Genomic DNA, 13032 nt, shown 5'->3' with positions numbered 1-13032 from the left:
TGTAAAGTCACAGTTTCTCAAGGTTTTGATGGCAGTTTCACTTCCTGAAATGCATGTATGTGTGTTCTTTGTTAGATATTTCAAGGTGGTGTATTTTAGTTAACACCCAGAGCTCTCTGTTTTCTTTTTAGAACTTTTCTTTTATTCTTTTGAATAAAAAAGTTAATGTGTCTACATGTATGTGTGTGTGTGTATGTATGTATGTATGTATGCATGCATGCATGCATGCATGCATAAAGACCATGCAAAAAGATGGTCTGTGTCTGCCTCTGGAGAGCTGAAGTTAAAGGTGTGCCACATGGTCTGCTCTCACCGTTGTTTTCTTTTCTTTTCTTTTTTTCTTTTTTCTTTTTTTTCGGAGCTGGGGACCGAACCCAGGGCCTTGCGCTTACTAGGCAAGCGCTCTACCACTGAGCTAAATCCCCAACCCATAGAGCTGTGGATCTGAGAGGTTGGTTTCCTGATGAGAAAATACAGATTCAGTCATCAGCTGTGCTTAATTCTAAAAAGCTATTACATTTTATAAGGATTACTATTTTCTATTTTCATCTGCTAACAACAATTTAAAACTTGTTTTTTAAACCCTAGAGAATATAGTTTTCCTGTGCTGATTGGATAAATTATTATTAGACAGTGAAACAAAGCCCTGTAGTTGCATTGGACCTTGGGCGACTTTCACATAGTATCCAGTGCCTGCTGTGCTTCTAGTCATTGGGTGTGATTACTGTAAAGTTTTAGGTTAAAGACTGAAAGGAAATATCTGAATTCCAGGAACAGGGAACACACTTAAGCTGCTAAGCTTTTTTGTAGTTCTAGCTTCTACACCGTGCCTTGGTCTGGGAAAACATTATGCAGACGAACTGAATTCCTAGCACAGTGTGCCTGTGCGTGTGCCTGTGCCTGTGCGTGCGTGTGCGTGTGACTTTGGGTTTGTATTCTTCTGTGGTTGCAGCATGAGGGAATGCACCCCTTTGCAGGATACTGTAGAGGGATCTACATTTTGGTGGTTGTATTGCTTTCTCTGAGAGCTTGCATTCTTCTGTTAGCATGTTATCCAGGAGACATAATGGTCTTTATTTTGTTAAGTAGGAAGCTGTCCAGTATCTTGTACAGTGTATCAATTATAAGATGATTAAACTGTTAACAGAACAACAACAACAAAAAAGTTTTTAAAAAGTGCTTACTGGGGGTTGGGGATTTAGCTCAGCAGTAGAGCGCTTGCCTAGCAAGTGCAAGGCCCGGGGTTCAGTCCCCAGCTCCAGAAAAAAAGAAAAAAAAAGAAAAAAAAAAGTGCTTACTGACGTCATCTTTCCCTGAAGACTAGTGTATGTGATTTACTATAGCAAGATCGTATTACTATTTACTATAGCAAGATTGTTGGCAAGTGACATATAATATTTACAGAGGTCATTTGTTCATTCTAATAGGAACATCTGAGATATATTCATTTGGAAACTAAAGCCATTTAACAGTTATAGTATGAAGAAATAGTGTCTTTGGGTCTTACTGCTGTGAAGAGACACCATGGCTATGGCAACTCTTTTCTAGTTGGCCTCTTTTCTTTTTTCATTTTATGTGAGTACACTGTTGTGTCTTCAACACAGCAGAAGAGGGCATCAGATCCCATTACAGATGGTTGTGAGCCGCCATGTGGTTGCTGGGAATTGAACTCAGGACCTCTGGGAGAGCAGTCAGCACTCTTAACCTCTGAGCCATCTGTCCAGCCTGACTATGGCAACTCTTGTGATGGAAATATTTAATTAGGGCTGACTTACAGTTCAGAGGTTTAGCCCAAGCAGAATGAGACTGTGTGTCCCTTCCTCCAACAAGGCCACACCTACTACATCCTTCTACTAGGGCCACTCCCTATAGATCTAGGAGGGGCCGAGTACCTTCAAACTATCTTAAATAGTTTAGACAGTTTGGGGTTTTGTTTTGTTACAGTCGTTTTTATGGATTTTGGTTTAAAAATGATAGCCTGAGGGGTTGGGGATTTAGCTCTGTGGTAGAGCGCTTGCCTAGGAAGCGCAAGGCCCTGGGTTCGGTCCCCAGCTCTGGAAAAAAAAGAACCAAAAAAAAAAAAAAAAATGATAGCCTGACAGCTAGGTAAAGTAACACCTGCCTTTAATCCCAGCATTCCAGGAGGCAGAGTCAGGTAGATCTATGAGTTTGAGGCTAGCCTGGTCTACCACAAAAAGGTGTGGGATGGAGGAGAAAGAAAAAAAAAAGGAGGATAGAAATAGGGGTAGCCAAGCTGTGAGAGGTATTCGTAAAGGATTAGGATTTTAAGATCATTCTTTGCTGCATATCCAGTTGATTGAGGGCCAGCCTGGGCTACATGAGACCCTAGCTTAAAGAAGAAAAAGCCAAGAGACAGTGGAAAGAGAGTAATATTCAGGGCAGATTTCTTTGAGGGGAGTAGTTTATCACAGAATATATTCTCTGAAGTTAAACATCATACATTCAGTTTGTAACTTAGTTTATGCTTGTGTTGTTTTTATGTTTAAGATTCTAAATTTAAGTTAGAGTAACTGCTTACATGATAGTGCTTACATGCTCCTCAGTTTTTCTTCCTCCCTCATCTAAATGATACAAGGTCAAGTGTTGGGGTTTTTTTGTTTTTTTGTTTTTTTGTTTGTTTGTTTTTGTTTTCTGGAGCGCTCTACCACTGAGCTAAATCCCCAACCCCTAAGTGTTGCATTTTAGACATTGAAATTAGAATAATTCTAAATCTGAAAATTTTATTTTTAAAATATTGAAATGTGTCTAACCTGTTAGTAGTCTTAAGTAATAAAGTGTTTCCAGTACTCTTATAAAGAATACAGTTTGGATGATCCAGTTACTTTAACTTTTCTTTGTTAAGAATTATTTAAATACAATTGTATTCATGCTACCAAGAAATGAAGGGTCTGTTCTCAGTTTGAGCCCAGTTACGGTTTTGCACATAGATCTCAGTTCCTAGGCACTGAGGATTGAGATGACTTTCGCTTCCAGGAAGGTAAGTGTCTTCGTCACTTGACGGCACATGCTGGACAGTTTTTCATGTTACCGTAGATGATGGAGTGCAAACAGTAGCACTTCTTTCCAACACCCAGTAACAAGGTTATATTCTCACTTCCTTATTTAAAAAAAAAGAAATCGATAACTAAGGATATGTGTCAGTTCTCCTTTGGTGTTAATTTGTTTTATTTCTTCTGTCAGTTCTAATTACCTTAGAATATTAGCATCAAATAAAAAGTAATGGAGAGGTTGAAATGACAGTTACGATTTATCATTCTCTACTTTCAGATGATCACAGTCGTGTTAAACTGCAGAGTGCTGAAAATGATTATATTAATGCCAGCTTAGTTGACATAGAAGAGGCACAAAGAAGTTACATCTTAACACAGGCAAGTACTGTGGTGCTGAGCAGATGCCTGGAAAGTGGAGTTTGCCTGCTGTGCTTGAAACATATCTAAAAGTGTATTTTGAAATTTGCAAATTACATGCTATCTTTTAGTTTTCTGATTCTGAAATCAGTTGTAAATGTCATAGCTTCTAGACTCTGAATATATTGATGAAAAGTAAAATTGTTTCTAATGTTACTATTTCTTTTTTATTGGATTTTTTACATTTACATTTCAAATGTTATCCCCTTTCCCGGTTTCATGTCCATAAACTCCCTTTCCTCCATCCCCCTGCTTCCATGAGGGTGTTCCCCCAACCAACCACCCACCCCTTCCCTGACATTCCCCTATTCTGGGGCATTGAGCCTTGGCAGAACCAAGGGCTTCTCCTTCCATCGATGCCCAGCAAGGCCACCCTCTCTGCTACATATGCAGCTGGAGACCTGGGTCTGTCCATGTGTACTCTTTGGTTTAGTCCCTGGGAGATTTGGTTGATTGGTATTGTATTAATGGGGTTATAAACCCCTTCAGCTTCTTCAATTCTTTCTCTAACTCCTCTAATGGGGAGCCCATTCTCAGTTCAATGGTTGGCTGTGAGCATCCGCCTCTATATTTGTCATGCTCTTGCAGAGCCTCTCAGGAGACAACTATATCAGGCTCCTGTCAACTTGCACTTCTTGGCATCTGAATATTGTCTGGGTTTGGTGGCTGTATATGGGATGGATCCCTAGGTGGGGCAGTCTCTGGATGGCCTTTTCTTCAGTCTCTGCTCCACTCTTTGTCTCTGTATTTCTTTCTGTGAATATTTTTGTCCCCCCCCCTTTTTTTGGTTCTTTTTTTCGGAGCTGGGGACCGAACCCAGGGCCTTGCGCTTCCTAGGCAAGCGCTCTACCACTGAGCTAAATCCCCAACCCCTTGTTCCCCCTGCTAAGAAGGACTGAAGCATCTGCACTTTGGTCATCCTTCTTCTTTAGCTTCATATGGTCTGTGGATTGTATCTTGGGTAATCCGAGCTTTGGGGCTAATACCCACTTATCAGTGAGTGCATACTATGTGTGTTTTTTGTGTTTGGGTTACCTCACTCAGGATGATATTTTCTATTTCTATCCATTTGCCTATGAATTTCATGAAATCATTGTTTTTAATAGCTGAGTAGTACTCCATTGTGTAAATGTACATTTTGTGTATTCATTCTTCAGTTGAGGGACATCTGGGTTCTTTCCAGCTTCTAGAAATAAATAAATAAAGCTGTTATGAACATAGTGGAGCATCTGTCTTTATTATATGTTGGAGCATCCTGGTATATGCCTAGGAGAGGTATAGCTGGATCCTCAAGTAGTTCAATGTCCAATTTTCTGAGGAACTTCCAGACTGATTTCCAAGAGTGGTTGTACCATCTTGCAATCCCACCAACAATGGAGGAGTGTTCCCTTTTCTCTACATCCTCGCCAGCATCTGCTGTCACCTGAGTTTTGATCTTAGCCATTATGACTGGTGTGAGGTGAAATCTCAGGGTTGTTTTCAATGGAGGAAATTCTTTTGAAATGGCTTGGGGTATCTCTTCCCCTAACTTGTGATGAAGAACTAGGGAGGCCCCGAATGCTCTTTTCTATCCTTCTCTGTTCTGTGAATATTACTTTGAGAGAGTACAGCCATGTAGGCTGAGGATAGGGTCTGACCGTCTGCAGAGCCTAGACATCTGCACACTGCTGCGCGCCTGCCTTTTCTAACCTTCCGCAGCGGCTCCTCATGCCGGCCTTCACAGTGCACGAGCTGTGTTTCAGTCTGAGATCATCAGAGCTTAGACGGCAACAAGCACTGTCATTTTTCCCAGTCAAAAAATGTCCAGAGGTATAACCTATAATATCTGAGAGTTTTAAATTGTATTTTATTATTATGTGTCTCTGTGTATATGTATATATGTACATGTGCACAGGGTGTCCATGGAGGCCAAAAGAAGTGGCCCTTAGAACTGGGATCATAGGTTGTTGTGAGTTTTACAACTGAACTCTGGTCCTCTGGAAGAGAAGCAATTGTCCTTAACTGTTGTAGCACCATGTTTGAGGTTTTAAAAAGCCAAGAGATTAATGTAATCTGCTGTTTGAAAGACAGAGAAAAGTGTGAAGTAATTTTTTTTAAAGTTCAGACTAATGTACCTGTGAGCTATTGCAATTTTCTCTGCTAGAGAAATAGAAGGTTTCACTTGAAGTTCCCTATGACTAAAAGGAAGGAGAAACAGTCTTGTGTAAACGTTGTTAAGGATATTAATTCACAATTCATAGAACAAAAGAAACCTCGAGAATACACATTTGAAAAGATGCTATGTTCATCTGTAGCATAGATTTTAGAGTGGGTCCAGGCACTGAGCAAGCCTCCATGGAGGATGCAGCAGCCTTCCCTCAGGTCTCCTCTCATCCCACCCTCAGATCTTGTCCTGCCCCTGCCTCCCAACCTTCCTTCTCCTAAGGTCACAGTTTACACCTAGGAGTGGGGAGTATTTAGGAGTCCTCCTTACTCCTTTGCTCATCCACAGAAGAGTGATGAGTTGCTTCCTGCTGGCACCCCCTTGAGGTGCCACAGAACTCGCAGGAATAACCGTACCCTGCCTGCCACTGTGGGATTGCTAGTGTTCATGCCAGTAGGTGCAGCTTATGAAACAGGTTTGCCCGCACTGGTACTGTAGCTAAACATCCAGAAGATGGAGAAGTAACTCAGCTGCACTGAGGCTAGTGTGAGGACAGACAGTTCTAGTTCTTTGCTGGGTGTCTGGGCTGGCTAAGAATAATAAGCTGAAAGTTCCTGGACTCGTGTTCCTCCGTCTATGGTCACAAGTTTAATAGCCTCATTGTTTATAATTTGAATCCCTTGAAGTCTCTTTAACTTGGACCCAGTATGTTTTTCTTCATGAAGTGAATTGAAAATAAACAACTAAATAAAGTATATAATACTCAGTGGTTATAATGTGTTTGAGAAACTGACCTGAGAATCCACATGAAAGGGTTGACGTGGGTTGAATGAATTAATCATACACATACCTTTTAGTAGCAATCTTTAATGGGGATAGGGAGTGTAAACTTTAATTTGCTGTTATATAGTGAGTGACGTTTATCTTATATATAGTTGTAATCATTTAGGATTTTTTTTAAAAAGATCAATATTCAGAGCTAAAAAAGTACTTTCTACTGAGAATGAGCATGAGAGTGTGGAAAAGCATTTTTTTTTTTTTTTGTTCTTTTTTTCCGGAGCTGGGGACTGAACCCAGGGCTTTGCGCTTCCTAGGCAAGCACTCTACCACTGAGCTAAATCCCCAACCCCAAAAAAGCATGTTTTTAAGTTAGGCTCTCATTGCTGTGACAAATACCTGAAGGGAAATTGAAGAGGAAAATTCATTTATTTTGGCCTCTAATTTCCAGAGATTTAGTTTGAGATCAGCTTTAAGGCTAAGGTGAGGCATCATATTGTAGCAGCCAAGACACAGAAAAAGAGCTATGTGACAAGGGCATTCCCTAGTGACCTGCTTCCTCATGCTAGTCACTGCCTCCTAGTGCTGGCACACTAACCTATGAACAGATTAAGCTTTGATTAGGCCAGAGCCCTCCCAAGCATCCATCAGATTACGTCAGGCCTGTAACACTTGAGCCCAAGGGGGGAACATCTTACAGCTAGACCAGGACAGATGGCTGCTTACTCCTAATACAGCTCTTCCTTCTGCCATTTCCCTCTGTATCACTGCTTCATTCTTTTTCTTAGTCCCTAAGGCAGGTCTTTCTTATGATTCTCTTAGCTGTCCCCAATTCTCCACTTCAATGTTGGGGACCATGTTTTGTTACTGTGTTTGCTTTTGGTAGGGTAGAATCTAAGGAACCTCACACACATGGAGGTGAGGTCTGTTAGGTCTGAAGTGTGTCCCCTGCCTGAGACCTTAGCTCGCAACTTCTGTAACCTAAAGTGCGCTCTGCTCTAACAGAATCTGCAAAAATCCCGCTGATAACACTAAAACTACCCTTTGTTCATCCAAAGACTGAGAACTACTTTGGCAGCCACTGCTTAAATAAAACAGGTTTCTTTAGCAAAACAAAACAAAAAAACCATACCTGGTAATCGGTAATACATGCTTGTAATCCCAGGCAGAGAAGGAGCAGAAGTTTAAGGCCAGTCTCAATTCATGGGGGCCTATTTCACAGTAATTATGTAGACAAACACCCTACTACTATGAACATTCACATTCTTTTAAAAAGAGTTAACTGTTTTGTGGGCTGGCAAGATGAGTCAGCAAGTAAAGGTGCTTTTTGCCAAGCCTGACGACCTGAATTTAGTCCCTGGAACCCATGCGGTATAGTGAACCAATTCTTCCAAGTTGTTCTCTGACTTGCTGCACTCTCTAACGTGTAGCACACACATCCACATGCACACTCCCTAGTACACACACAAAAGAAATAAACATAATAAAAGGCAGCTTTGTAACATCTCCCTACTTTGCATGTTTTGTATAATTTAACCTTTTAACAGCCTCTCTGTTAAATGTTATTACTATCTTATGTTTCAGAGGAAGAATGTAATTAAGTCATACAGTCATAACAGTGGGTAAGATGAAGCCAAAATTTGAAGCTACAGTTCCTTCTCTACTGTGTTCTTGGTTTTTTTAAAAAAAACAGGTTTCATCGTGTAGGCCTGAGAAGCCTTGGACTAATAATACTAAGATTAAAGGCACCACCACACCTGCTCCTTCTCTGTTTTCTTATAGGTGTTGCACGGCCTTGTATAAATGATTTATCTCCCCAAGCATTTATATTCGTACTATCTGTTCTGTCTGTCCATCTGTCACCTAGAAAGTGGTGTTTCATGAAAGCTCATTGCTTAATTAAGGTTACTATGGTGATGAAACACCACGCCAGAAGTTATTTGGGGAGGAGAGGGCTTGTTTTCACTCACACTTCCATATAACAGTTCATTATCAAAAATAATGAGAGCTCGGAACTCATGTGAGGCAGGAGTTGATACAGAGGCCATGTTGGGGTGCTGCTTACTGGCTGCTCCTCATGGTTTATGTAGTCTGCTTTCTTATAGAATCCAGGACCACCAGCCCAGGGATGGCACCACCCACAGTGGGCTGGGCCCTCCCCAGTCAATCACTAAGTAAGAAAATACCCTACAGACTTGCCTACAGCCCAATCTTATGGAGTCATTTTTTTGATTGAGGTTCTCTTCTCTCAGATGACTTTAGTTTGTGTTAAGTTAATATAAAACTATCCAGTGCACTCATATAGTACCTAACAACTCAATTATTTATTGTGCCTTTTTTTTTTGTTGTTGTTGTTGCCGCTTTTATTAGAAATAGTAGGGCTAGAGAGGTGGCTCAGTGGTTAAGAGCACTGACTGGTCTTCCAGAGGTCCTGAGTTCAAATCCCAGCAACCACATGGTGCTCACAACCATCTGTAATGAGATCTTGTCTGGTGTGTCTAAAGACAGCTACAGTGTACTTATAATAAATAAATAAATACATAAATTTTTTTTTAAAGAAATAGTAATTATTGGATCAGTGATTTTTGTTGCTTCTGTTTTTCAAGCCATCTCTCCGGGGGGGGGGGGGCATGGTTTTTTTCTTTAAGATGAAAGAAAAAGGCATTTATTTTACTGGGGATTTTCTCTTGTTCGTTTTGGAAGGGAGGATGTGGTTTGTTTTTTCACCTTTCAACTGTGTATTTTATATTGTAAGTAGATAATGTACACTGGATGGAGAGAATAGTATCCTCTAATGTAAGGTTGTCATATCCCACATTACTAGTCTTTTTTTTTAAAAACAGGTTAACCTTAGAGCTTATTTATTTAAGCAATATATTTTGAGCAGTATTTAAGTATTGACTGTATACCAAAACTACATCTGCCCTAAAGATGATTTCAGTGTCAGTTGGGTTGTTAGTACAGCTCCGTTCTTCCCGCTCCTGACACTGAAGTCTGCTGCATGCTCTGGGAGTTGGTTACATGCTGCAGTTACTTTAGGAACAGTGGAACTTGGTTCTGTTTCAGCCTTCACTCAGAGTTAGTAAGGAGGAGGTCGGTTTTATAAAGCTCAGTGGTAGAGCATCTGCCTAGCGTGTTTGAGGCCCAGGGTTCTGTCTCCAGCCCTACACAAAGGAGGAAAGGAAGTCACAGTTTGTACATGCTTTTTCATCTCATCTTTTTTTTTTTAACCCTATCATTAGTGTTCCTAACTACCAAATGTAAAAGTAATTGGAAGTATATATTTGATTTTTCCTTCTCCATTGCGTTTTGTAATATGAACTATTACTCACTTTTAGCTCTGCCAAGTGATCCTAGGCATGACAAACTGATTTGTAGGTACTTTCATGGTTATTTTTCTCTGCAAGTTCTTTTGTGTTGACTTGGGCTTGTTGGTTGGGCATTGATGACACACTTCCCTATTTCACAGGTCTCCTGATGATCTTTGTGACATATCACCTGTCTGTTATGCAAACGGAAAGAGACAGATTTCCTTTTTCTTAATAGCCTTTGTAGCTAGAAAGTGAGCAGCCAGGAGGTGCTGTACTGTAGGCACCTATGGTAATGGCGGCAAGGCCATATGAATAAGACAGTATCAGAAATAGTGAACTAGGCTAGCTCTGTTTGGGACAAAGTCTTACCTGTATTTTATAGTTGGTATTTGAACCTAGTTATCCAACTCTTAACGCTGAAAGATACCAGGTATTCCCATATGCTGCTTTTCCTGCCTAAGTAAATAAAATGTCTTTACACAGAGGTAACTATTACTGAATGCACACTGTATTTAGAATTTCAGTGCATTTGAAATGTTGATTTACTATCAGGACCTAACCCACTGACTATAATAGTGCATTCCAGTAGCATCCTCAAAGCCTTGTCCTTCTCCAGCTCCATCCCTGATGTGCTCTTCTGTCCTTACAGGGCCCACTTCCTAACACGTGCTGCCATTTCTGGCTCATGGTGTGGCAGCAAAAGACCAGAGCAGTTGTCATGCTAAACCGAACTGTAGAGAAAGAATCGGTGAGTATTTTGTTGTTGTTTTGTTTTTTTTTTGAGACAGGGTTTTTCAGTATAACCAGCCCTAGCTGTCCTGACTGTGTAGACCAGGCTGGCTTCAACCTCACAGAGATCCTGACCTCTGCCCCCTGAGTGCTGGGATGAAAGGCTTGCTCCACACGCCTGGCTGGTGAGTAATATTTAACACTGATGGTCTGGTGTGTCGCATGGGGTTGTCATCGTGCACATTTTGTATTTGGTGGACGCTCACTTACTATTTTGGACTTGTGGTGGCCAGGATATTTCTGACCAGGACCAATAGATGCTTTTCCATCCTTTCATTTCTTTACAGTGTTTTTTTTTTTTTTTTTTTAAAGATTTATTTTATTTATTATATATATAAGTACACTGTAGCTGTCTTCAGATACACCAGAAGGGGGCATCAGATCTCTTTACAGATGGTTGTGAGCCACCATGTGGTTGCTGGGAATTGAACTCATGACCTCTGGAAGAGCAGTCGGGTGCTCTCAACCGCTGAGCCATCTCTCCAGCCCTACAGTGTTTTAAAATGGATTTTATAGATTCGTAGTAGTAAATGTCTCATTCTGCTACATAAGCACCTTTCTGTATCATAGAGATGTGTTGGGTGTGTTCTCTGCCCTGCTTCCTCAGCCCCCTTCTCCCACTTTCTTCCTTTGGCTCTTTTGTACTCCTTGATAGTTCCACTTCCACTTTCATTTTGTGTAGATAGATACGTTAGAGAAAGCCCGGTATTTTTCTTTCTGAGATCATCATAGTTCACTTGGTGCATTATCTTAGTTGGATCTATAGTTCTGCAAAGGACATAACTTTGTTGGTTTTGGTTAAAAGTTTTCATTCTGTAAATATACATTTTCTTTATTCATTTTTCTGCTGTTAGGCACCTGAATTGATTTTTTAATTTAGCTTTTGTGAATAGTGCCTTTGTAAATGTTAATAAAACGTAGGTCTCTCTGTGATAGGCCTACATTGACCTTAGAGTTCTGTGGTCAGGTCCACAGATGCGATACAGCTGGGTCATGTTGCTGGGTCTACTTTCAGTTTTGTGTGGAACCCTCATACTGATTCCCATAGCCGTGGACTAGTTACTTTTCAATCAACAGCATGTAACAACTCCCCTTTGCTCACATCCTTACCAGCAGAGGTTTTGGGGTTTGGTTTGGTTTTTGTTCGTAGTGGTGTTACTGTTGTGGTTTCCTTTATTTTGTGTAGCCCTGGCTGTCCTGGAACTCCTTAGTAGGCCAGGCTGGCCTTAGAGATCTACCTTCTTCTGCCTCCTGAGTGATGGAGTTAAAGGCGTTTATGGCTCTGTCCATCAGGTCTTTTCTACTGTCATCCTGACTAGAGGGAGATTGGATTATCTATGTAGTTTAAGTTTGCATTTCTCTAGTAGCCAGTTAGATTGAACACTTAAGTATAAATGCCATTTATGTCTCATCTTGTCTGTTTATTTCATTAGCCCATTTATTGATTGGGTTGTTTGTCTTTTTGTTTAGTTTTTTGAGTTCTTTATATACTCTAGCTATTAGTTGTCTGTCAGAAAAATCAGGTAACAAATATTTTATCCTATTTGGCAGGGTCTGTTCACTTAACTACTTGCTTTTCTGTGCAGAAACTTCTTAATCTTATGAGGTTTCTACTGTCATCTGTTTGCATTATTTTCTTAAGTGAGTAGAGTCCTGTTAAAGTCATTGCCGTGTGTGTGTGTGTGTGTGTGTGTGTGTGTGTGTGTGTGTGTGTGTGTGTGTGTAGGGGAGCAGAGTTAATTCTTCACTGCTTTCTACTCTATTTTTTGAGACCAACTGTTTTGACTGGACTGTCTGAACCCTCAGGATCTGCTTTTATCTGCCCCACCCCACCCACCCCAGTGACAGCTGCATCAGAAAGCACCTGGGTGAAGCTGCCGCGGCTTCTTCTGGGTTCTCCTTCTATTGGATGGATTTGTGTGCCATGCTGCCTTTGTTATTATGGCTCTAGTATACCATGTATGGTGATAGCTCTAGCCCTTATGTTTGTTTGTTTTGTTTTCTCAGACTTGGATTGCCCTTCTCCCAGGCCTTTAGAATTTTTGTAAGAGCAGTACTAGGATCAAAGGTGTGTACCACCACAGCCAGGCTAAGCGCTTTAAGATTTTTCTAAAATATACTTTTAAATAGCATTGCAATTTTGATGGTGATTGCACTGAATCTGTACATTGCTTTGGATAGTCTGGCCTTTTTTACAATATTAACTAGCCTACATACTTTTCCTTCCTTCTTTCTGTTTGTCAGTACTGGGGACTGGACCTCAGCCTTCATGCCTGCTAAGCAGGAATTTTCCCAGCTAAGCCATATAGCCTGTGAGCAGAGAAAGTCTTTCCATTTTCTACTGTCCTCAGGGTTTTGGGTTTTTTTCCTCCTTTACTGTTGTAGCTTTTATAGAGACTTTTCTTTACCTAGGTTTATTACATGGTCTTCTTTAAAGCAGTTAGGATGAGCTTTTTTCCCTGATGCTTTGTGAGTATGTTTGTTATTGACATATATAAAGACTACTGATTTTATATATTAATTTTGTATCTTGACATTTTTGCAAAGACAAATCAATCTAGAATTTTGTTGCAATCTTTAGGAT

General features: G+C 40.6%; 1 protein-coding gene across 3 annotated transcripts in view; it reads left to right on the top strand.

The window, feature by feature from the left end:
- The window catches only part of Ptpn2 (protein tyrosine phosphatase, non-receptor type 2), a 65682-nt gene that overhangs the window by 30511 nt on the left and 22139 nt on the right, over window positions 1-13032 (top strand). For all 3 annotated transcript variants that reach the window (NM_053990.3, NM_001414231.1, XM_008772081.4), the window contains exons 3-4: window positions 3289-3389; window positions 10309-10407. In NM_053990.3, the coding sequence (NP_446442.1) occupies window positions 3289-3389; window positions 10309-10407 (200 nt within the window). The remainder of the gene's footprint in view (window positions 1-3288; window positions 3390-10308; window positions 10408-13032) is intronic.

This window comes from Rattus norvegicus, chromosome 18 (assembly GCF_036323735.1).
Source record: "Rattus norvegicus strain BN/NHsdMcwi chromosome 18, GRCr8, whole genome shotgun sequence".
NCBI classification, from domain to species: domain Eukaryota; kingdom Metazoa; phylum Chordata; class Mammalia; order Rodentia; family Muridae; genus Rattus; species Rattus norvegicus.
Note: the sequence above shows the minus strand (reverse complement) of the source record. Positions and strands in the feature narration are given on the sequence as shown.